The sequence below is a fragment of the Bubalus kerabau genome, chromosome 5, assembly GCF_029407905.1.
Source record: "Bubalus kerabau isolate K-KA32 ecotype Philippines breed swamp buffalo chromosome 5, PCC_UOA_SB_1v2, whole genome shotgun sequence".
NCBI classification, from domain to species: domain Eukaryota; kingdom Metazoa; phylum Chordata; class Mammalia; order Artiodactyla; family Bovidae; genus Bubalus; species Bubalus kerabau.
Genome location: NC_073628.1, coordinates 105,933,904 through 105,956,966, shown reverse-complemented (window position 1 = coordinate 105,956,966; position 23,063 = coordinate 105,933,904). Strand labels below are relative to the sequence as shown.

Below are 23,063 nucleotides of genomic sequence, written 5' to 3'. Positions count from 1 at the left end.
ACAGCCCCTTCCTATGACCTCACAGCCTGTCCCTCTGGCCCTGCTGCCCCAGGCCGTGGCCCCGCTCCCGGGAGGACTCCCAGTTGATCCCAGCCTAGGTAACCCTGGGGGTTCCTCCACCAGGGGCCAGTGGGGCTAGCAGGGAAGAGACAGGTCAACCTATAAGCAAAGGCATGGCACGCATCTGCCCCTCCTCTTGGGCCTGCCGAACCCTGAGGGGTTGCCTTCACCCAGCTGTGCCCCTTGGGCCCTCTAGCCTCCAGGCCTATCCCCCCACTGGAGGTCAGCGGAAAGCTGAGCCCCCAGTGGCTGTGCCCTGCCAGACAAGCCACTCTGGCAATGGAGAGCAAGCGAGAGTGGGCAGGTCCCCAGGGAGAGCTGGGGCCCTTCCTTACCTTCCTACGAGCTGCAGGCAGCATGAAGCTGTGGCCCTGGTGGGGCCAACACCTAAACCAGGACCCTCCCCCTTCATCAGCTGCCCCTTGGCTAGTGCCACCTGGGGCTAAGGGTGGTCAGAGTTGTGGCTGACCTGCTGCTTGCAACCCAGACTTGAAAAGGGTGGGGTTCCCTGTCCCAGGGACAGCACGGAAGACCCCTCCAGACCACTCCCGCCCCTGGCAAAAGTCCAGCACGAACAATGTGGGCAGGAGACAGCCAGCCTTGGGTCACGTGCAGGGTTGGCAGATTCAGGCAGAACCACCTCAGAGACAAGCTAGGTGGGGACGATGTGAGGAGTGTCTGCTCAAGGACACCTGTCCCACTCCTTACTCAGGTAGAGGTGGTCACCTTCCAGGACAATAGCAGCCAGTCTCAGTGAATCCTGAGCTCGCCATTGGGGCCTCAGCTCTCTCAAGTGTCCAGCTGGCGAGCCTGGTCTCAAGGTCACGCCCCAGCCCTCCTGGCTGATTGAGGCCAGACCAAAGGGAGCCTGCTCGAGTTGTCCACGCCTCCTGGCCACAGCCACCAACTGCTCCCTTGAAGAGGCTCAGGTCAGCTGACCTTGACCTGACAGTGGACACCCCAACTCCCCACAGGAGGACAGGACCTTGGGAGCCCCCATTACAGCCCCCATCGGGTTGTCCACCCACTGCCCAGGGGAGGTGTCCCACCCTCTCAAACCAATGAAAGGACAAAGTCATCTTTTATTCAGGGTCACATCAGACAGCAAGCTGCCATGGGCGCCGGGGAGTCTCTGTACAGCATGGACCTGCTCCCACCGTTGGCTGAGGGTTTTTGAAAGTTGAGATTTCATATACAGAAAAAATGCATCTGCTAAACGCTCTGCCTCCTGAGGCCCTCAGGCAACATGGCACACCTGGAAGAGGTAAAGGCCTCCACAGACACGCCCCCGTGCTGGCAGTGGGTGGAGGGAGGCCCGGCAGAGCCACCCCGCCAGTGGCCAGGCCCTGCAGTGAGCCCAGGCAACAGGTCCACTGCTGGTCACAGGATGCCCCGCTCCTCGCACATGCGGCAGCTCTGGCCCCACAGGCCACCTCAGCACTGGGTGGAGATGGGCTTATGGTTCACACACACCAAGAGCACAGAATTTAGGAACAAAGACAAAAGGATTTTTTTCACAGGAGTGGGTCAAATACACAGAAGTGGTAAATCAAAGAGCACTTTTAAGTTGATCAAAAAACAAAGAATGCTGAAGATGCATCAACACCTGCCGGCACGCAGTGAAGTCACCACCCGCTGTCTGGTGGCCCCCAGGCACGGCACCTTCCAAACTCTAAACACTGTGCAGGTGACATCATTAAGCAGAGACACAGAGGAGGAAGACACTGCCGATCCAGGGAGTCACAGATCCCAAGCCTGAGAGGGTGCACACCGGCCCTGCCCCTGAACCCAGCTGTCCATCCCTCTTTCCCAGGTAGCCAGCCTCTAGGAACCAGACACGGATCTGCTGTGAAAGGATCTTTGGGAGCCAGTCTCCAGGGCAAACAAAGGTCTGGACCACAAGTGCGGAGCCTGTGGAGCAGGTGGGACCCAGGGAACCGCTGAGGGTCTCCTCCAGCCACCAGCGCAGCACATGGAAGGCTGCAGGTGTGAAGGGAAGCAGGCAGTGTGACCAGGCAAGAAACAGCTCAGCCTCAGTGAGAAAGCAGATTTTCAACTTCAGCACAACAGCCCGTGTGCTCCCCTAAGAGAAACCTGCTCGTTTCTAGTGAACACAAGCATGTCTTAAACACTAAGGCCAGACAAAGCCCACACCCTCTGACCCACCTCTGGCCACCTGCCAGGCCCTGCCCCTGCCTGCCGGGTCAGAGTTCTGCACTAAGAACACACGCAGAGTGTTGGATAGGCATCGAGTTTTATATTTTTAAGTGACCAAATCTAATAAAATGAAAAACAGGTTACTAAAACAGGTCCAAAAGACAATACAGGAGATAAGCTATAAAACCAAAGCATGAGGCCTCCTCGTGGACATGGAGCCCCTCAGCCCCTGCCAGATGCCAGGGCGAGCATGGGGGCTGGGGATCTCATGTTTCCTCCAAATCCAAACTACACGCTTTGGTTCTTGTTTTCCTTTTAAATGTTTTTAAAAAGCTAACCCCAGGAGTCAGCCAGGCCCGCGTGCTCAGCAGCACATCCAGCCAGCCCACGTCGAGCTTGGACCCAGCGTCCTGCGTGTCCGACCCCTCTGCTGGTCGTCGTGGCAGCTCACTCCTGGGCTATGCTCCTCAGCACGTACTTGACCGTGTAGGCAAAGGCCGCAAACCCAACTATAACAAACAAGTTCGCTAGGGCCCCGCCCAGGAGTCCATGGTGCCGGTTGGCCTGCTGGAGCCCTGCCAGGTGCGGCCCAGCCCCCGGCGCGTGCCCATTGAGGAGCGGGAGCCCGTGCTGGCCGTGGTGTGTCTCCCCGTCTGGAACCACGTCCGGTAAGGGGAGAGCCTGGGGTCTGCTACTGAGTTCATCTTGTGCTCTCTGTTTTTGTTTAATTTCCTAAGAGAAAAACAGCAGGAAACAAGGGTTGGTTTAAACAAGTCAGTTCCTTCAGGGCCTAGAAGGGGACTATGGTATACCACGGAGACCCTGCAGGGTCAGTGGTCACCAGCTGTACACATTTCATCCTAACAACTGCCCTTGAAGGTTGAGCTGCTGCTGATCCTGTCTAACAGACGCAAGGGCCGGTGGGAACAGTCAGAATCACCATGCCTGTGCCTCAGGGACTGGGACTGAGCCTGAGCCAGATCCGATCTGCTCTGACCCACCAGCGCCCCAACCCCCATGAGGCCCAGCCTCCCCTGCTCACAGCCACATTCTCTGCTCCAGCACCAAGACCAGGGAGTATGCCCGCCCCTCACTCCTGGCCACCCATGACCTCAGCAGGCCCACCACCCTTTCCCTGACCTGCCCCCATCTCCGACTAACCCTCCAGCCCCGAGGTGCCCCAAGGAGAGGGGAAGGTCTGCAACACCTGCCTGTTTGCACTTCAGTTCCCCTCTCCATGTTTGTAGCACAAGAACACATAGGAATACATTCTCATGGAAAAAATAGAATCAAAGTGTTCCTGACTTGGGGAAAGCAAAACCGATGGCACTTTCACTTTCTTACCTCCACAACTTCAGGAAATAATTCACAAAACACTTTGTCTTTTAAATTAAACACTAAACTTTGTGCAGCCAGTTGTCTTTTCTAGGAAGAAAAAGAAGGAAAATGTCAGTCTGGTGGCTACTTTCAGTTCCTTCATGTTCCAGAAACAGACTAAATGACAGTTGAGCGACTGGTGTCTTCATGTTGTGGAAAGCAGTCCACAAGCGTGCTCCTCAGGACAGACTGACATGGAGTCTCCCAAGGCCATTTACCTTTCTGTATCATCAACTGATCTTAGACCTGATGCCAACTAGTAACGGAGGAGTCCCTGTCCTAACTGGGCTGAGGAGACCAAGCATCCTCCTCACCACCCCCAAGCTCACCGTGAAGTCTGATGTCTCGATGCTGCCCAGGGTGGGGCCCTTCTCCACCATAAAGCTCAGGAGCCCCGTCAGGATGGTGGAGACGGACCAGGCCGGGTTCCACGTGTCTGGGTGGAAATCCGTGATAGAAAGACACAGCCTGAAAAAGGAACCCAGTCAACGGGGCACAGGTTCCTCAGGACCCCAGTCCCGCACCCAAGCGCGCAGGGACACCTTACCTTGTATTGCACTTAAACCTTCCATTGGGAGTTATCATATAAATACTAGGAGGTTTAAAAGGAAATTCTCTGGGAAAAATTAGTTTTCCGTGATAATAGCCACCTGCAAAAGAAGAGAGAAGCAGCCTTGTCATCGCCACAGTGGGCGCAGCCCTCACAGTCCTCAGTCTCCCGCCCACCCCACTCCTGCCCACGAGCCCTGGAACACACATGTAGTGCTGGCCATCTCGCTGTGGCTCACAACCACCAACCTAGAGAGGCCTTACCACCCACCTCACCCCATGCCGAGCGCAAGCCCCTCTTCCCTCATTTCGCACCTCTCTTCCCGAGAGCAGAGCATCAAGACAGAATCTGCACAGGCTCCTCACTGGCCCTACCCCCATATTCCAGTCCCCTCATTCCTGCACCTCTTGCCTCCCATTCTCCACCAAACCACACCCAGCAACAGGTGAATTGCTATCATTCCCCCCTGAAAATGAGTCAACAACGCAACACTGACCCCTACCCCCGCCAAGCCCTGTGAGTTGCTCCCTCCCCTGGAGAACCTCGGGCCCACCCAGACTGGCAAGGCAGAAGAACGTCACTTGACAGGACTTCCAGCAACATGCACGTGTCTGTGTAAGTGTGTGCATGCACAATGAGGCCTGACAGAGCAGCCATCTTCCCACTGGGGCTCCCTGCTGGCCCCCAGCCCCACAAGTCTCTGCGCAACTCTCCAACTGTCTGGGGTAGTCTCCCATGGTGAAGGAATGATGGAGGCAGAAAAGGGGGGGGGGGTGACGGGCAAGTGCCACCTGAGGCCACCTCTGCATGTAGACAAGCCAGCCAGCGAGGGATTAACTCTAGAGACGACGCTGGAGCACGCCCGCACCACGAGCACTGAGAAAAGCCAAACTGGAAAAAGCACAGGAGGTGGAAACAGGGGCTCAGCCCAGAGGAGCAGGAACACTCACACACATTAGTGGAGACCACTTAGTGGGGGGGCAGTGCAGGGTGTGCGCAGGGCGGCCAACCTGCCCGGGCAATCCAAAGGACTGTCAGCAGCACCCGCAGCCACCGGTCCCCGGCAGGAAGGCCTCCGCATGCAGTCACACACACTGAGGGGCTGGGGCAGAGCCACGAGCAGGGCCTGCAGTTCCCCCTGCACCCAGATGCCCGCTCTCACCGCAGAGCATCTGTCACAGGCCTGGGGGGTAGTGCATCTGAGGGTGTGAGAGGCTGGGGGTGGGGGGGGCAGCGGGAGGGAGGGGTCTCTCCTCTGGCTTCATTCCAAGTGTCCCAGGCAAGCCCTAGGACAGACACCACTGAGAGTGCCCGGCTCTGGAGGAGGGAGGCCTAGGAGAAGCACACCGGGAGCCAGGGCAGTGTTGCCCCCGACCCACTGTCGGGGAGCTGAACCCGCACCTCCCTCCAGGGCCAGCACACCGTCCAGTCAACACGACACCACCAGGAGTCTCAGAACCAGGCACAGTGACTACTTCCGCTTTATGATTTTAAAAAACCATTTTAGCTTCTCTGAGTCCCTCACTTTTCCATGTAAGTTTTAGAACCAATTTTTAGAATAAGCCTGTGTGTGTCTACAGAACACTCTCCTAGGGCTTTAAAGGAATAATATAAAACCTCTAGACACAAATCAACACTCGTGTGTCAGGAAGCCCACTTGAACTCTGAGCCTCCCAGTTCTGGAGCGGCAATAGCAGGACTCAGAGCAAAGATGGGGTCAGCGGGCAGCCGACACGGAACTAGACAGATGTGGACGTGGGAGAGTGGCTAAGGAGACTGCGAGGGAAGGGTAAGAACACCCACAAGTCAGAGGAGCAAACGAGGAGGGAGCCAGAGTCTATGCATCAGAATCCACACAGGCCCAGACACTGAGACCCAAGAGCTGTCCACCGGGTGCGGGAGCTGAGGGTCCCTGGGAGACCCTGATGGAGCAGAGTCATTGGAGGGTGGCACTGTGGGCAGCAGGGCTCTGCGCTGAGGCAGGGACAGGCATCAGGAGGGGCACAGCAACAAGTGTGAAGGGGAAGGGGGGAGGTAGTGGCAAGGTGGGCAGCAGAAAAAGCCCTGGTCTCTGAAGGAACCCTCCTGAGGAGGAGGTAGACTGTCCCAGCCCGAGGACCAGGAACAGCAGGACACACAGGAGAGCAGACCAGACCTGGGCGAGCAGAGTGACGGGGCTGGGCCAGGGAAGAAGGGACTTTTATCATCAGTCAGAGCGGCTGGGCGATGGGGAGGTTCCTGCAGTCCAGCCCCCCACCCCTCCTATATGGAAAACACTAAATCCACAAAGAATAAAAAACCTTTAAAACCAGGCATAACCCTACTTGCAAAAGAACACTGCTCGTCCTTAGTGTCTCTTCAAGTTTGTTAAAAACACAGCATGTATTTGGTAAGTACGATCCACACAGGCTGTCCTGCAGCCCATCTTCTGCCCTGTGGTCTGGAACCCCACGCAAAGCCAATACCAAGCCTGACACCCTGTGGCAAAAATGACATGCCACCCAAGTGCCTTCTGTACCATTTCCTCAGGACAGGGGATTCCTGAGCCAGCAGAGTCCCATGAGGCTAGTGACGTTTCTGCCAGCCTACCCACAAGGCTCGTGAGTGGCTTGTGGGTCACCCCACCCTTCCTCCCAGCAGCACAAGCCCTCTAGGGAAATCGCACACAGACCCCCATGGCAGGAAGAAGCAAGCAGGCTGCTCCAGCAACCAGAAGTCAGGACCCAGGCCTAGAGAGCGGCCTGTCTGGCCACAGCTCTCCCCCGGGCTCCGGCTTCACCTGGAGGCTGGCTCCAAGGCTCAACTTGAGCCCTGGAGACTCACTGACTGACAGCTCCAAGGTCTACTCACAAACACCAGAGGCCACTGGGTGGCAGCAGCCGCCCTTGGCAAGCCCTGCGGGCCCCCACGTTTTTGTGGCCCACCAACACAACGTGCCGTGCCGGAGCTCAGAGGACACGGCGCAGAGCGAGCACTTGGGAAATGACTTTCTTTCCCTCAACAACACACATGCTGGTCTTCCTCTTCCCTGTCTGTTCTCCCAGATCTGACTCCACTGAGATAGGACGCTGAGCAAACTTGATACTTTAGCAGTCCCTGAAGACAGAGAGGCAAAGTGAAGTCAAGTGAAAGTCGCTCATTCGTGTCTGACTCTTTGCAACCCCATGGACCATACAGTCCATAGAATTCTCCAGGCCAGAATACTGGGGTGCGTATCCTTTCCCTTCTCCAGGGGATCTTCCCAACCCAGGGATCGAACCTGAAGACGGAGACACATCAGCAAAACCAAACCCTGAGCAAACACCTCTAGGACTTGGAGGAAACCAGAACAAGCTCCAAATGTGCGCAGTCTACCTCCCGCCCATCCAAACCAGAAAGAGCACTACTGACAAAGAGACGGAGTTTCTCGGGGAAGGTCTCTTTGGAACACAGACACTGCCTCTTGTTCATCTAACTCAGAGCAAAGACTTACCTTCATAGGGAGTCATCTCAGGGCCTCGGACCACATAGTGCCTGAGGGAGGAGAGAGAATGAGTTGGCTTTGGGGATGGCATCACTCCAAGGCTGGGGTTTTTAGGGCCCACCCGAAACTAATATACTCATAGACATCAGCAGGTGACTAAACTTGACCAGCTACACAGCTCCCTGCCTTGCCAACAGGATCAGAGAGGCTGTGCCCTCCAAGTTTTCTACAAAGTGCCTCTGAATCCACAACACAGTATGCAAAAAGCTAACCCTCTTTGACCATTAACATCAACTGACAATTTAAAAATTCACTTCACAGGACTTCCCTAGAGGTCCAGACGTTAAGACTTGGTACTTCCAATGCACGGGGTGCAGGTTTCAATCCCTGGTTAGGGAACTAAGATCCCACATGCCATGCAGTGTGGAGGGAAAAAACAAACAAAAAAACAAAAATTCACAATTTATAGTTGAGATGTACTTGAAATCTGATGCTTTTCAGTGTGCCCAAATATCATGCAGCAGCTCACCAGGAATAGCTGGAGACACACAGAGACTGTGCCCCTGGCCCTGCCACCCTGGAAGACTCAGATGTGACCTCGAGAGCAGCTATCTTCCAGCAGGAGGGACAGGGACAGTTCGTGGCGGTCACCAAAGGCCTCACACAGAGGGACCACAGCCCCATGGACTCTGCTCTCCACACAAATAAACAACACTTCATCTCTATGGCAAGAAGCATTGGAACTGCTCAATTTTTTTTTTGGCTGCTCTGTGTGGTTCATGGGATCTTAGTTCCCTGACCAGGGATGGAATCAAGACCCTTGGCAGTGAGAGCTAAGTCCTAACCACTGGACCACCAGGGAAGCCCTGAACTTACAAATTTTCAAAGAAAACAGAAAAGCACAAAGAAGAATACAGAACTAACCGGAAAGACAAGACCAGACACAACTGTGTACGCACGCGTAACCACCTCTCCAAATACTACTTCCCACCAGGACACTTCGACAACCCCTGCTCTCTACTGGCTGATAGGTCAGATTCAAAAAATACCATCATCCTATGTCAGCAGACCAGGAACAAACTGGGAAAGGTGGCCTTAAATTGGGGAACGTGGCCTTAATTTGTCACTGCTCCCAATTCCTCTGTCCAATCTGAGGACATCAGGAAGGGCCGGGCAAGCAGTGCTCTGAGTGCCTGACAGCCCCAGGGCAGCAGAGTGAGGAAGGCCTAGAGTACAGCCCTCTCCAGGAGACTGCTCTCTTCTCCAGCGGCAGGGACAGACACCCCGGCTGCGAAGAGCCCGCACAGCAGGCCCAACACGGCCGTCCTCAGCCGGTGTCTGGAACAGGATGCCAGGGGGTCTCATCACCTTAACGGCACCTCGACTAGGCAAAAATGTGGTCAGTGCTGAAAGGAAGCCTGCGGTCCTTCCGGGAGTCTGGAATACTGGGGGGCTCCAGGCAGAGGTTCCTGTGACCCACTCCCCCTGAAATCTCTGGTGCTCAGTCCCAAAGGGGCTTCCCTGAGGACAACCCGCCAGCATACAGCTTGTCGCAGCTCGTGACAAGGAGGGGAAGCCTGTGTCTGGTCTCCAATGGACTCTGCCTCGCGCCTCTCTAGGGAAGACCCTAGTTAACAGTAGAACCTGGGACCTGACCCCCACTCAGGAGGATCCCCCACATGATGAGGATGTCCCCTAGACTGCCACAGAGCCCATCTGTCCATCTGCTAGCTACATCCTGGGGGCAGGGCGGGTTGTTACACTGATGTCTCCCCCACACACCAAGGCTGGACTCCCTGAGACCTTCTGCCCACCTGCCAGCGCTGACCCTTCTCTGCAAGCCAAGGAATGTGGATCCAAAATCCTTGAACACCTGTCCAACCTAGAAAAGACTTTTCTTTAACTCAGATCTCTTTCTTCTAAATCTAAAAAATTTTTTTACAGCATTTAAGATCAAAACATAAAATATTAAATACCCTCCAAACAGAGAAAATGCTCCTTAATGTTTCAGCCCTACACTGTTTCTCACAAAATCACCAGCACACCTGATAAGGGCAGCGCTTCTGTGGCGTGGCAAGTTCCCATGAAACGCACGTCCACAGGCACAGAGCGGGGTTCAGGACCCATCATCCCCCATCACAAACTTGCCAACGTAGGACAGGCCACCTCACAGCATCAAGAAGCAAAGAGCAGAGAAGGAGAGTCAAGACAAGGAGCTTCTCCAACAGGCGTGAGTCTGCAGGCCCCAAAGTCACCCCTAGGAAGGACCCTCCCTCTGGCCCCAGTGTGCAGAGCTCAAAGACAGCCTGCCACATCCCGGGTTGCTATCCATTGTGAAGACAACCAGAGAGCATCTGCAGGCCTCACGGTCCACTCACGCCCGATGAGGGTACAGGAACCCCCTTCCCATGCTAAGAGGGCCCCTCTGGCCCTAAGCCCATCAGGGAGAAGCCAGGTGGCAGGTGGTACAGGGAAGGAGGCGGCAGAGCCTTACCACTCAAGGATGTTGGAAGGGAGGGGCTCGGCACAGATGTAAGGCACGGGGTCTTTCTTAATCCGGAGATAGTCCTGCTTCAGGCGCTGGGTCGCTGTCGTCGGTGCTCTCTTACCGCTGTTGCTGCTCATCTGTGGAGACAAGTCTACACTGACACAGGACAGAGCGAGGCAACCCCCACTGCCCACACCTCTGCCACCCGGAATCAAGGCCCCTGGGCCGCTCCAACTTGCCCGCCCTCTCAGACACCCATGAGCCTTGCAGAGTCTTTCCTGCCTGTCCCAGCAGGTCCTTCGCCAATGTGACTTTTGTCAGATATAAAGATTAAGAGAGACCCTGCAGACTCACCTGTGTCCTTGAAGAAGCTTCAGAGGGAGAGAGCCCTTGAATTCGCCAGTCGTGAGTGGAAGCGAGCTAAAGCCAGCCCCAACCACCTGCCATGTGCATGTCTGCCCCAGCGCTGCACTGCGTTCCATGCCCCTCCCAGAGCTCCTTGTTAAACATTTTCCAGCACGTTTACCACTGGCCACAGGTGGGTGGGAAGAACAAGGGAATAGAGGAAGAGCCTCTTTCTGGGACTGGAGAGAGAGAGGGGACCCCAGAGAGACCCAGACACGCATGCAGGACAGAAGAGGAAGCAGGAGCAGCTGCACAGGCTAAGGTAAGGAAGTGTGCTGTGTCCAGGGCACAGCACTGGGCCACCACAGGAGCCAAAGCACTGTGAATGGCAGCTGACGAGGCCGACCAGGGACTCGAAGCCAGGCCGTCAGGTGGCACCCCACAAAGTTTTTAGGCCTAGGTCTTAAGTCAAATCAGATCTTCTGTTAGAAAGGGCACTCTGGAGGCCCAGCAGAGGATGACTGGGACAGACTAAGACAGACAAGATGGCACGGGAGGGATAGGAGGGCACAGGACAGTAATGAAGGCTGGAATGGGAGGGAGGTAGCAGCCATCATTCGAGAGAAGAGACCTGGCCTGGATCAGGGGACCTGGGACACCTCAGCTCTGCTCCAGAGGTAGGAGGGCAGGACGGAGAAGTGGAAGTCGGGCTCCCCACTCTCAGGGGCACCAGAACAGCTCCAGCTCCATCTACTTAACAAACTAGAACGTCTCATAGATGGAAATTAGGTGCATAAATGAAAAAGTTCTGCTGCTAAAAATAAAGCAAGAGAGCCACTGGTGTAAAACACGGTGGAGATGGAGGACACACAGGGTGTGCAGCACAGGATAGAAAGAAGAGGGGGGAGGCTGACTAGACAGGGCAGCAAGTGAGCAATCACTCTGCCCAACCTGTGTTCCCAACCTGTCCCACCATAGCACAGGACGTCAGCAGCCAAACCTCCACGCAGACCTCCCAGCCAGTACCCACTTGGCACTGCTCCCTGCACCAGGCTGGACCCTCCTCACCTCACTTGCACCTTTCCTCCCATCAGTCTCTGCACATAGTGCCTCATTAGAGGCTATGGACTCCTGCCCTGTGCCCATGGGATCCGCCTCAGAGCACCCGCCCCGCCAGATGACGACCAGGGCCTGCTGTCTCACTCTGCACTCCCAGGGTGCAGCAGTGGTCCCTCCACATGCTCAGCCCTGCTTCCTGCTCTGGGGTCTCTAAACCTCAGATACCCATATGCTTCCACTCTCTCCATCCCACCACACACCACTACACTGCCCATCAGTTATCACGAGACATCCAACCAGCCTCTGGCTTCCAGTCTCCCCCCATTTCAGTCCATCCTGTTCACTGAAGTCAAGCTCTGGCTGGAGCTTAGGGGTGGTGCTGGGGGAGCGCTCCCTTCTCAGACCCTTCTCATCGCACAGTTCAGATCACAACCTTCAGGACTCACTCAGAACTGAACAAATATATGTCAACACCTCTGCCACCTGCCAAGTCCTCAGCCCCAGGCCGCCCTCTATCCCCTGATTCGGACTCCCACAGCCCCCGACACTCCTACAGCCTGAGCCAACCCCTCCTCACCCCAACCACGTGGCCACACCCTCACCCAGCCTCTACCAGTGGATGCCTTGCCGAGGCCCTGCCCAGTCCTATGCCTGACTCCCCTGGTCAAGTGCCTCCACATTCTGCCCTTTGCTGGCCTTCCTGCCACCCAGCTGCATATCGCACAGGTGCCACCAGGCCCCAGCAGACACTGCTGGCTGGGGTGCCCACTGCAGGTGGTTAGGGTCTAGCCTGAGAGGGGAGTGCTCCCCCAGCACCACCCCTAAGCTCCAGCCAGAGACAGCAAGAGGGCCAGGTGGTTCGCCACGGGCAACATCTAGTAACAAACACCATGACAACTCAAAAGCAAGACCATCCATCACCCAGGACTTGTTTCCTTTAACTATTCACCTTAAGTCTGACATTCTGCCATACACAAACCAATTCACTGGATAATTCAAACACACTTGCGCTTGAACTGCATCGCAGTGGCCGACTTCGATGCTTCATGAAGGTTAGAGGACAGCCACACAAAACAAAATAGATCCTGCCTGGCTCCTCACAAATGAACTTTCCTCTCCCTCTTGCTTTTGATATCATAACCTTTAGAAGCCCACTTACAATTCAACTGCTCCGTTTATTAAAGGAAAGGGATCTCTCGGCCTCGCTCAGAGCAGTGCCTTCAGGTCCCTCCAGATGACAGGCGAGCCAGTTTCTCCGTCTTCCCCAAGCACACAGGGTGCATATCGGGTGCCTCCACAGACCCCGAAGTGCATCTCAAGGTCCCTTCAGGCCAAGTCTCCACAGACAGAGCACAAGTGTTACAGGAGACATTAAAAAACAAAACAAGAAGCACAGTCCACAGAAAAAAACTTCAGTGCAGACAGCTTGAAGGCCAGTAGCCTGAACCAACATCCCCGCAAGAGTCCCTTCAGTACCACGTGGACAAAGACTCGCCCCTCACCCAGCACTGCCCGCCTGGCTCCTCTGGCTCCTTTCTCTCCGCCCAGAGACCTTGGTCTGACCCACCAGAGCGCACGTGACACCCCCGTGCCCAGGACTCCCACGGAAGTCTCTCCCTTCACCAGTGGGACTGCTTCACAGGCCAGATGGAGGCCCGCGGCTGATGGAGGCCACTGCACCTGCCACTCACTCCCACACCTGCACAGAGGTCGGCTCACCTAAGGTGTGCTGATGACAGAGCACTAGTTCTAGGCAGTGGCATCCAACCGTACCTGCAGAGAGCCTGGGCTTTTCAAGTAAGCAAGACCCTAAAGTTACACCGAGGGTCCCTCACCCAGAGAGAACAGAGCCCTGACCACTGCCCAGAAAACTCTCAGGCCCTCACTAACTCCCCGGGGGCTGCCCCGGGACCTCTCTAAGCATTTCCAGGCCGGGCCCAGCGTGAGTTTGAGAACGGATGTGAACTAAACATAGTCCAGATAAGTGGTGTTAACTGGGAAGGGGGCGAGAAGCGTACAGCTGGCCAGGGGTGGACCCCGACAGGTAACTGGCAGACGGGGAGGGCAGGCAGGCACAGGCGAGAAGCCGGCCCAGGGCACCCTCCAGCCATCCAGCATGGAGCTTCCCAGTCTGACCGCCCGAATTTTGTTTCCACCCCAGACGTTCATTGCTCGGGGGACTTAAGAGGCGGTCTGGGGTCCTAACTGATCGAGATGAAGCGGCGGCGGTGGCGGGCTCAACGGCAGCCACCCCACCCCGATACCGATTCCCAAGATACGTTTACAAACCAAGCTCTACGCCGGCTCGTCCTGGCGGCGCCCGCAAGTGTGCCACTAACGGGAGCCTTTCCATGGGACGTCAGCCGTGTGGCCACCAGAATCCCCAAGTTGGCCGGAGGGGGGACGACCCGGTCCGGAGCCCCGGGCGTCCCGCTATAACCGACCTCGGGTTCCGCGAACAGAAGCTCCGGGCCGGGCCCCGCGAGCGCGGACGCGGCGAGGACGGGCCGTGCGGAGGCCCCGCGCTCCCAGCTCAGGCCGGCTCCGGCGGGGCGGACGCGCGGAAGAGGCCCCGGCGGGGGCCCGCGGCGCGCGCTCACCTCTCCCCGTCGCCGCGCGTGGGCCGCCGCCGCGCTCAGGCTCGCCGTGGTCGAGGCCGGAGCAGGGAGCGGAGAGTGGGGCCCGCGCCGCAGAGCTGCACCGCGCCGGGAGCGAGCCCACCCGACCGCAGCCGCTACCGCCGCCGCTTTTGCTGCCGCCTCAGCTTCCAAGATGGCCGCCCACGGGGCGGGGCAAGCCGCGCTTCCAGTTCCGGGGCGCGGTTAGCTGAGGCGGCCGCTCTAGACGGCCAGGCGGAGGTCGCCTGCATCTCGCTGTCGCCTTTAGTCCGGGGAGGCAGAAGCGGTCGGCGCATGCGCACTGACAGGCAGCTCCGAGGGGCGGAGAACGAGCTCAGGGCAGGTCTGGCCCAATCAGCCACGGCTGGCCCTCCTGTTGGTCCCTCGGCCACATCAGTGTCAGCGGCCGCCGGGCTCCGGGGCCCCCCGACCCTGCACGTTCCCCTTCTCATGATCCCCCGCCTTCCGCGGGAAAACAGGCCCAGTTAGAGGGTAATCCCCGAGATGCCGGGATGAGCCCCGCCCAAGTTCCCTGGTACCTCGACCCTCCCACCGCCCCCTTCCAAAGAATCGGCCCAGTCCCTCCTGTAGGACCCAGTTCTTGTGCCCACTTACCAGGGAAGCGCTGAAGGCAGTCCGCGTCCCTGGCGACCGAACCACCTGGGTCCCTGAGAATCGAATCCTGGGTGACCTTGTGTGACCGCAGTGATTGTGGAGCCAGGAGCCCCACTGGAACCTATGCCAGGTGGGGTCCGGCGTAGGAATCCTGTCCAGCCCCTGCCCAGGGGGAAAGCTGTCCTCATAAAAAGAGTTACACTGTTCTCCGACTGAATTTTCCGCCTAGCCCATGAATAGAGTCATTATTGCAGCAGTGGCCGCTGCACTGAGCCTCACTTTCTGCTCCCACGGTCCCCTCCCAGGCCCTGGGGGAGGGGGAGGCAGAGCAGGAAGGTGAGGAGTTCTGGGAAGTCCCTGGGGAGCAGAGAGTCTCTGGGATAGCACTGGGGAAACACTTCGGAGCAGGTGAGGATGGCATTCGGGTGGGGGTCTGGATACAGGAGGGCTGGGCAGTGGGCGGGCCAGCATACTCCTCACCACCCTTCCTGGTGAGTGGGGGCTGGGGTGTGCCCCCACAGGGCTGTGCCAGGGCAGACGCTGCACTGACTGTGAGACAGGCCTTGGTCATCAGCTTGGACTAATCCAGAGAGGCTCTCGCTAGGCAGATCTGGGGTTCAAACCCCAAAGTCTCACCCTTGACCACAACCCTGACTGCCTTTCAGTATACACCACCGGTCAATGGGGTTACTAACCACATGACGATTGACAGTGGACTCCAAGCTCCAACGGGTCTAGCCATGGCCACTGGCAGAGGGCAGACAGGGGGCCATGATTGCCACTGAATCTGGCCCACCCGGGGCACCTCAGACAAAATATGAGCAGTCACTGCAGTGCTGGCCCAGGCCCAGGGGCAGAAACAGAAGTGCCCATCGCCCCTCAGGCCAGCACCAGGCCAGCCAGCCGGAGGGGAGCAGCCTGCTACCTCCCCCTGCCGCGAGTGAGTTTCTCTGGCCCTGGCCCTCCTTCCTCATGGGGAGGCTGGCGGTCCCAGGCCCCACCTCCTGCTGCCACACTCAGAAAACATCTCAAGCTTCCTTCTCTCCCCTGCCTCCTCCGGGCTTTGCCATCCCCACGCAGGGCGGGCCCAGCTGTTTTTAGCTTGAGGAGAGTTATGTAAGGGAGGCTGCCCTGAGGCGCTGGGTGTTTCAAGCGCAGGTGTGAGAGAGACACAAGACCAGACCCTGAGCCCCACACGCGCAACATCACACACTCGGCCCATCTCCAGTGGCCAGTACCTCAAGGAGCCCCCTCCGTGGTGGCCGGAATCCCTGCTTGACACTGCAGTCAGGACCTGGGGGACAGGGAGGCGCTGCAATAGCACCGAGGAGGCTTCCTACTTGCCAGTGGGCAGGGACTCCAGATGGTCCAGCCCCCCAGGCTGGGGAGGATGCCCCTGGCCCCCAGAATCTGGCACACATGGAGAGCCCATTAGCTCAGACTTCATGGCTGCTGCAGCAGAATCCTTCCAGGACCAACTCTTAGATGTCTCTGAGGGTGGAGACACCCACAGGTGTGAAAGTGGAGCCCAGGGGTCCCATGAAGTGCTGGGTGTCCACAGTCTGGAAGGAGGCACATTGGTGTCCCTAGGTCCAGCTTCAGGGAAAGCCACCACTTGAAGGCTCAATGGGGCCATGCTCAGCAGGCTGAGGCCAGCTGTCCCTCTGGAGAGAGGGTGGGGGACATAGGGCCCTAAATGATTTCTCTAATTCTCTCAACACACAGCTGTCAAGGAGCAGCCACACAAGCCCCTGTTGTGTGAGGAGCTGGAGATGCCCTGTCTGGTCCCAGACAGCGCCTTCTGCTCCTCCAGGCACTGGAGGAGCCTGGGGAGGCAGGAGAGGGGTCAGGCAGGGAAGGGAGGAGGGGGCTGCTGGCCTCACTGCCTCTGGCCACAGTCTCTGTGTCTCTGGCCCCCCAAAGGTGGGTTCTGGGGCAGCCTCCTCAGAAGCAGGAAGATGGGGCTCTGACGTGAGCTCCGTGACATCAGTTGGTCTCACCTTTGAGTCTCGAGCCTCAGGAGGAAACTCAGCCCCACTTTGTGCATGAGGAAACAGGCTCAGAGAGGTTGAGTAATTTGTTCAACGTCACACAGCCGATGACTGAGGAAGCTGTGATTCGCACTCACACCTAGATGAGTCCAGGGCCAGCTCTTCCCTGAGCGTGACTTCCCTCTCCCAGAGGTCCCCGGCTGCCATCTGCCCCTTCCAAAGGCAGGAGGCTGATGACCTCACCCCTCCTCAGAGCCAAACCCCCACCAGAAGGGCCTAGCGAAGGTGGGGGCTTCCTCCCTCATCTCAGCACCCATTTGGGGTGGGCGGTCAGGAACCTAGAGCCTGTGTGGGAGGGACAGAGGGCCAAGCGGAGGGTCTGATTATTTGGGATGGCGAGGCCTCTGGCCTCATGGAGCCCTGTTGGGTTCCCCGTGGGTCCTCCTGGGGGCTCTCCAGCCTTTCACACATTGTCTGGCCTCAGGCAATCACTCTGGGGCCGAGGATTTCAGCCGTGAGGTGGTGGACTTGGACCCTGAATGTGGTGTGTGGCTGGCGCAGGGTCTCTGTGCCTCCTGGGAGGCTGAGCTATGGGCACCACCTGCCCACCCAGGCCCCAACTCACTCCCACAGTAGGTACCTGTCCCAGGGTCTGGGCAGCCAGCACCAGGGGACACCCGTGTTCTGGGAGTGGAGGCCCCTGCCCAGGGACCCCTGGCCACAGACACCTGTGGTTAGAGCTGGGCAGGTGGAGGCAAGCAAGCATTCTCCCAGGCCAGGTGGGAGGAGAGTGGACAGGGGAGGGGGCCAGGCACCCCAGGGTCTACCGGAGTGGGGTTCCTCTTCACCCTCCAGAAACTTGGAGCCCCTCACCCACTGCCAGGGCCAGGCCCCCAGACCTCACTTCCAGGAATGTGGGCAAGAGAGCCTCACTGAGGTGAAGGACCCTCATCCCTACCCCAAAGGCTTCCCCTTCCGGGACCAGAGCAGATGTGGCTTTCCCTGCCAGGCTCCGCCCCACCACCGCGCCCCACGCCCAGCCTGTTATAAACAGGAGGCTGCTTGGCCACCTCGGGCCACAGCCCACTTTGTCACCTGCTAGAAGTGCCATCAACACTGCTACAGTCACCGCTGTTGCAGCCGCCAGCACCAGAGGATGGATGCCCATGCACAGGGAGGGTGCAGCCTCAAGGTACCAGGGCATCAGGGCGGGCCGTCACTGGGGTCTCCCCGGCTTGAGGTGGAGGGGCCATGTCCCCCACGTCGTCTGGAGCACAGGCACAGGCGGGGCAAGGGCAGAGGCTCCCATCCACGCTTTTGTCATGCACCCCTAGTGACAGAGGGCTTGCTGTGTGTGAGAGGAGTGTGTGTGTGTGTGCACAGCTGTGTGCGTGCGTGTACTGTGTGAAGGGGTGGTGCACCCCTACTCCTGCCGTGGCTGAGGTGTCGGGGACCCCACCCCCCATCTCAGGAAGCCACCTTCCTCCTGCCTGGCAGCCCCAGCCAGGGTGGGAGGTGGCCAGTCTGGAAACATGGTTACTGGAGTCAGAAAGAACCTTCTGGAGGCCCTTTTCCCTCGCCTATATCACGAAGCTAAAGGTCCTGCTGCCCTGTGAGGGCTCCATGTGGTCACGGGACACCCGTGTGGGCAGCACTCTGGGCCACAGGGGGCCCACCAGCAGCACCCATGCTGGCACATTTTCCTGGCCTGGCTGCCTCCACAAACCTGAGGCCCGGGCTGACCACCCCCACCTCCTACCTGGGCCCCAGGCAGCTAGTGGGTGCCGGGTGTCCAGGCCAGCATGTGCTGGCTGAGACACACCAGGCCCTTCCTTGGCTCAGCCCCCTCCCAAGGCATCAGCCCAGGCCCAGTTGCCTAGAGGGGCCAGAACCCAGGAGGCTACACCCCAGGTGTGAGAGGCCTAATGATTCAGACCAAGATGGGGACACTCTGGAAAGTCCGTAGGAAGCGCAGGCAGTGACTCAGTGCATGTCCCGGGCCAGCCAGCCTGACCTGGTCAGGCCCCATGGCCCTGTGCACTGAGGGACCAAGGTCCCAGGATGCTGGAGCCTCCGGGTGAGAGTGGGGCCAGGCAGGCCTCAGGTCGACCTCCCTGGAGCCCTCAGGTCCCCACCATGTCTGGCCAGACTGCTGCCTACTTTTTGGAAGCCTGAGGCCCACAAACGGAGCATCCCTGGACTCAGCTTGGTGGACAACACCCCCACACAGGTCCACAGTGCCCAACAGGCTACAGACCTGACCCTTGGCCCAGACGTGGCCGGACTTGTGTGGCTCCATTGGCCCCAATCCAGCATGGCTATGCTGGCCACTGAGGTTTGTTGGAAGCTGTTGGGGCCCAGGGTTCAGTCAACCCCCAATGCTGGGCCCTAGGCCCACTCAGAGCAGGTCACCTGGCTGCCCCTCACCAGAGGCCCCTGCCCCACTTGGCAGATGGCAGCAGAGACCCACCCAAGCCTCCAGCCTTGAGCCACCTTCAAACAAGGCCTGGCACAGCCTAGAGCCTATGTCCCCTGCTGTCCCTGCTCCACCACCCAGGCTCAGCTCTGGCCATAAGACACGCCTGTGGAGGCTGCTTGGTGCCCTGCTTGTCGCCATGGGAGTAGGGACAACAGAATTGGTCCCATGTTATGGACCAGCTTCTGATGGGGTTTTTCTCAAGCGTCAGCAAGCCAGGCTAGGCCACAGGTGGCTGAGGGACGTGACAATTTCGGGAATTCCCAGGCATGGAGAATGGAAGGCTGATGGCCCAGGCAGGGAGACCTGGGTGGGGTCAGGCCAAGTGGCGGGCTAGAGCCCCGCTGAGTCTCACTTCTCAGATGCAGGCTGAAGGCACGGGCCAAACAGTGGGTGGGGGGCCAGGAACCTGGACATGCCCCCAGGCATCCCCACCGACGCTGCCCGAGGAGGAACATGGAGAGAGGCTGGTAGAGCTGCACGCCTCCTTCAGGGAGCTGGTCACCTTCTTCTGCACCAACTCCACTATCCACGGCACCATCCGCCTTGTTTGCTCCAGCCAGAACCGCCTCAAGACGGCCTCCTGGGGGCTACTGCTGGCAGGAGCCCTGGGCGTGCTCTACTGGCAGTTCGCACTCCTCTTCGAGCAGTACTGGCGTTACCCGGTCATCATGACAGTGTCTGTGCACTCGGAGCGCAAGCTCTTCCCATCGGTCACTCTGTGCGACATGAACCCACACCGGTGAGGGCTGGTCCATCCTGGGGCCCCTCCCCTGGTGCGGTCACAGCAGGACAACCCACCTCTTCCTGCTCTGTGCCCCAGGGACAGGGATAAAGGACAAGAAGAATAAGCTGAGTGTTACTGTGACCAGTGCCAAGCTGGAGGGACCTTCAGGAGTTAGGCAGCCCAGGATGGGGAGGGGAGGAGAGCTGGAGGCTTTCCAGAAGAGCAGGTGCCCAGGAGAGGGGAGCAGGGTAATATTGCAGTGTGGAGTCAGCGGAGCAAAGACAGGGAAGGGCTGTGAATGAGCCAGAGGAGGATGGGGTCCCGGGGGTGGGAGGCAGGCCAGGCCGGGGGTCTGACTTCCCTCTGCAGCCCCGGCTCTGTATTCAGAACCACCTTCTAGGCTTCTGAGGATGGCAGGGGGTGGGGGGCTCCTATCCTGTCTGCGACTTCGGGGTCAGTGCCTGGGGGCCAGCTTGACTCTCTCCAAAGTGCGTGTGCTAAGGGGCCCTGGCTCTGACTCTGACCCCCACCCCTGCCCTGCCCCCAGGCCACACTTAGCCCGCCACCATCTGCGGGTTCTGGATGACTTTGCCCGGGAGAGCATCTACTCCCTGTATCGGTTCAACTTTAGCAACAGCATGGACGCCCTGGGGGCCGAGGTCCCAGGTCCAGAGCCCGCCTTCCATCTGGACCGTAGGATCCGCCTGCAGAGGCTGAGGCCCTTGCATGGCCAGAACAGAGTGGGCTTCAAACTGGTGAGTGTCCAGCCCGGGGGGTCTGCATGGGACTCGGGCAGGCAGTCGCGCCCACACTGACCCCACGCCCCACAGTGTAACAGCAGTGGCGGCGACTGTGTTGAGCGGGCCTACTCCTCCGGCGTGGTGGCCGCCCGGGAGTGGTACCGCTTCCACTACATAAACATCCTGGCCCTGCTGCCCGCTGCCCATGAGGACAGCCACGGCAGCCACTTTGTCTTCTCCTGCCGCTACGATGACCGGGACTGCCATGCCCAGTGAGTACAGACCAGTGTCCGCTCCCCCCACCCCACCCAGTGGTCTGCCAGCCCCACGGCTCCCTCCAGAGACAAGGCACCTGTGCTCCCCTCCCCAGAACCCCAGGCCACACACAGCAGGGTGGTGGGTGGAGGGCGTGTGCTTGTCTGAGCATGGCCCCTGGTTCCAGGCACTTCCAGACGTCCCACCACCCCACCTATGGCAGCTGCTACACCTTCAACAGTGTCTGGGCAGCACAACGGCCGGGCGTCACCCACAGTGAGTGCCAGCTGGGACTGGGTGTGGGCGGGGTGTCCAGGCTGACCTGGCCTCACCCCTGGCCTCCCCCAGGGATCAGCCTGGTCCTCAGGGCTGAGCAGCTGGACCACCTCCCTCTACTGTCCACGAAGGCTGGCATCAAGGTCATGATCCACCCACAAGACCACACGCCCTTCCTGGAGCATCAGGGCTTCAGCATCCGGCCAGGGACGGAGACCACCATTGACATCCGTGAGGTGGGCCGCCCCTGCCTCCAGGCTCTCAGCCTGTTTCCAACCCTGGGGGGAGGGGCAGGACCTCCAGCTCGAGGCAGCAAGACTGAGTAGCCCTCCTTCCCCCAGGACGAGGTGCACCGGCTCGGGAGCCCCTATGGGCAGTGCATGGTCAGCACAGGCAGCGTGGACGTGCAGCTACTGTACAACACCTCCTACACCAGGCAGGTGAGTCTGGGCGTGGAGGATGGGGAGGCGGGGCAGGGGCCCAGGGAAGGGGCTGGGGAGTGGGTGGGGGAGCAGGCCAGTGGGAAGGAGGGGAGGCAGGCAGGCCAGGGAGAGGGGCAGCTGCTCCGGACCCCCAGCTTCAGCCCCCATTGTCCCCCTAGGCCTGTCTGGTCTCCTGCTTTCAGCATCTGATGGTGGAGACCTGCTCCTGCGGCTACTTCTTCTACCCTCTGCCGGCGGGAGCCGAGTACTGCAGCTACATGCGGCACCCAGCCTGGGGTGAGCTCCCCGCCCCACCCTACCAGCCTGTTTGGCCAACAGCAGACCTCCCCACCGCCCCTGGGTCGCTTCTCATAGGTTCACCCGTGACTGTCTCCCCAGGTCACTGCTTCCACCACCTCTACCAGAAACTGAAGACCCACCAGCTTCCCTGCACCACCCGATGCCCGCGGCCTTGCAGGTGAGGGGGTGTGCTGGGCTCCGTTTGGTCTGCCGGGGGCCAGCACACAGGGATGTGATGGGGCTGTCTCTCCCAGGGAGTCTTCGTACAAGCTCTCTGCCGGGACCTCCAGATGGCCTTCCTCCACATCAGCTGTGAGTCCCCAAAGTGGGGGGTGAGGGATGGACAAGTAGGGAGATCACGAGCAGAGAGCCCTCCCGGGACTGGCCTGTGTCCCCACAGTCCTGCCCTCACACCACCCTGCAGCGCCCAAGGGCCAGGAGGAGCCGCGGTCACAGCAAGTTTTTTGCGTGCAGGACTGGGTCCTGGCTGTGCTGGGTGAGCCAAGCCGACGGAACCCATGGCCACCTTCTGCTTCTATCAAGTCCTGGCCGCTGCCCCTGCCCTCCTTACCCTCCAGGGCCTGCACAGAGGGCCCCACCAGCAGGTCTGGGGCTCAACCCCTCTCACCTGAGCCCTGCCCCAGCATCAGCCTGGCCAAGGTGAACATTTTCTATCAGGAGCTCAACTACCGCACGGTGGATGAGACGCCGGTCTACTCGGTGAGCTGCCTCCTGGGCCAGGGCCGGGAGAGGGGTGGGGCCAGCACCTGGGCCTCTGCTCACCACTGCCAACACCCGCAGGTGCCACAGCTGCTCTCAGCCATGGGCAGCCTCTGGAGCTTGTGGTTCGGTTCTTCCGTCCTCTCAGTCGTGGAGGTGCTAGAGCTGCTGCTGGACGCCATGGCCCTCACCCTACTGCTGTGCTGCCGCTGGCTCCGTGGGTCTCGGGGCCAGCCCAGGGCGGCCACAAGGGTGCACCCTCCGAGCCAGAGGCCAGCCAGTGGACCAGTGGCTGCAGGCACAACGTCGAATGCCCCGGGGCCTGGCTGCCTTCACCTCCCAAGATGCTGCCGGGACTTCGGCAGGAGTCTCGACTGAGTTCAGCCAAGCGTGGGCCCCAAAGACCCCTGACACCTGAACCAGT

General features: G+C 59.2%; 2 protein-coding genes across 5 annotated transcripts; one reads left to right on the top strand and one right to left on the bottom strand.

Moving 5' to 3' along the window:
- Window positions 1–2,297: 2,297 nt before the first annotated feature.
- On the bottom strand, window positions 2,298–14,291 carry UBE2J2 (ubiquitin conjugating enzyme E2 J2). 4 transcript variants are annotated; one of them, XM_055582553.1, is made up of 8 exons: window positions 14,100–14,291; window positions 12,659–12,836; window positions 10,102–10,232; window positions 7,617–7,657; window positions 4,142–4,244; window positions 3,924–4,062; window positions 3,562–3,642; window positions 2,298–2,949 (listed from the first exon to the last, which is right to left on the bottom strand). In XM_055582553.1, the coding sequence occupies exons 3-8, from the start codon at window positions 10,230–10,232 to the stop codon at window positions 2,665–2,667; spliced, it is 780 nt and encodes a 259-aa protein (XP_055438528.1). In that variant the 5' UTR covers window positions 12,659–12,836; window positions 14,100–14,291; the 3' UTR covers window positions 2,298–2,664. The 4 variants fall into 4 exon arrangements, with proteins under 4 accessions (XP_055438528.1, XP_055438527.1, XP_055438529.1 ...); XM_055582552.1 differs by lacking the exon at window positions 12,659–12,836 and adding an exon at window positions 10,450–10,484; XM_055582554.1 differs by lacking the exon at window positions 12,659–12,836 and adding an exon at window positions 10,450–10,466.
- Window positions 14,292–19,452: 5,161 nt separating this feature from the next.
- Window positions 19,453–23,017, top strand: SCNN1D (sodium channel epithelial 1 subunit delta). Its single transcript, XM_055583796.1, has 12 exons — window positions 19,453–19,941; window positions 20,474–20,681; window positions 20,757–20,938; window positions 21,109–21,197; window positions 21,270–21,433; window positions 21,539–21,637; window positions 21,799–21,916; window positions 22,019–22,097; window positions 22,174–22,231; window positions 22,394–22,419; window positions 22,525–22,639; window positions 22,721–23,017. Exons 1-12 carry the CDS (start codon window positions 19,469–19,471, stop codon window positions 23,015–23,017), a joined length of 1,908 nt encoding a protein of 635 aa, XP_055439771.1. The 5' UTR covers window positions 19,453–19,468.
- The last annotated feature ends 46 nt before the right edge of the window (window positions 23,018–23,063 follow it).

Bases quoted from the DNA above. Each gene is read 5' to 3' on its own strand.
- UBE2J2 (XM_055582553.1), bottom strand. From the start codon at position 10,232: ATGAGCAGCAACAGCGGTAAGAGAGCACCGACGACAGCGACCCAGCGC. The intron at 4,245-7,616 runs GTAAGTCTTTGC...CTTCTTTTGCAG, and splicing joins TGAGATGACTCCCTATGAAG to GTGGCTATTATCACGGAAAA. The intron at 4,063-4,141 runs GTAAGGTGTCCC...TTCCTTTTTCAG, and splicing joins AGGTTTAAGTGCAATACAAG to GCTGTGTCTTTCTATCACGG.
- SCNN1D (XM_055583796.1), top strand. From the start codon at position 19,469: ATGGAGAATGGAAGGCTGATGGCCCAGGCAGGGAGACCTGGGTGGGGT. The intron at 20,682-20,756 runs GTGAGTGTCCAG...CACGCCCCACAG, and splicing joins ACAGAGTGGGCTTCAAACTG to TGTAACAGCAGTGGCGGCGA. The intron at 22,640-22,720 runs GTGAGCTGCCTC...CAACACCCGCAG, and splicing joins ATGAGACGCCGGTCTACTCG to GTGCCACAGCTGCTCTCAGC.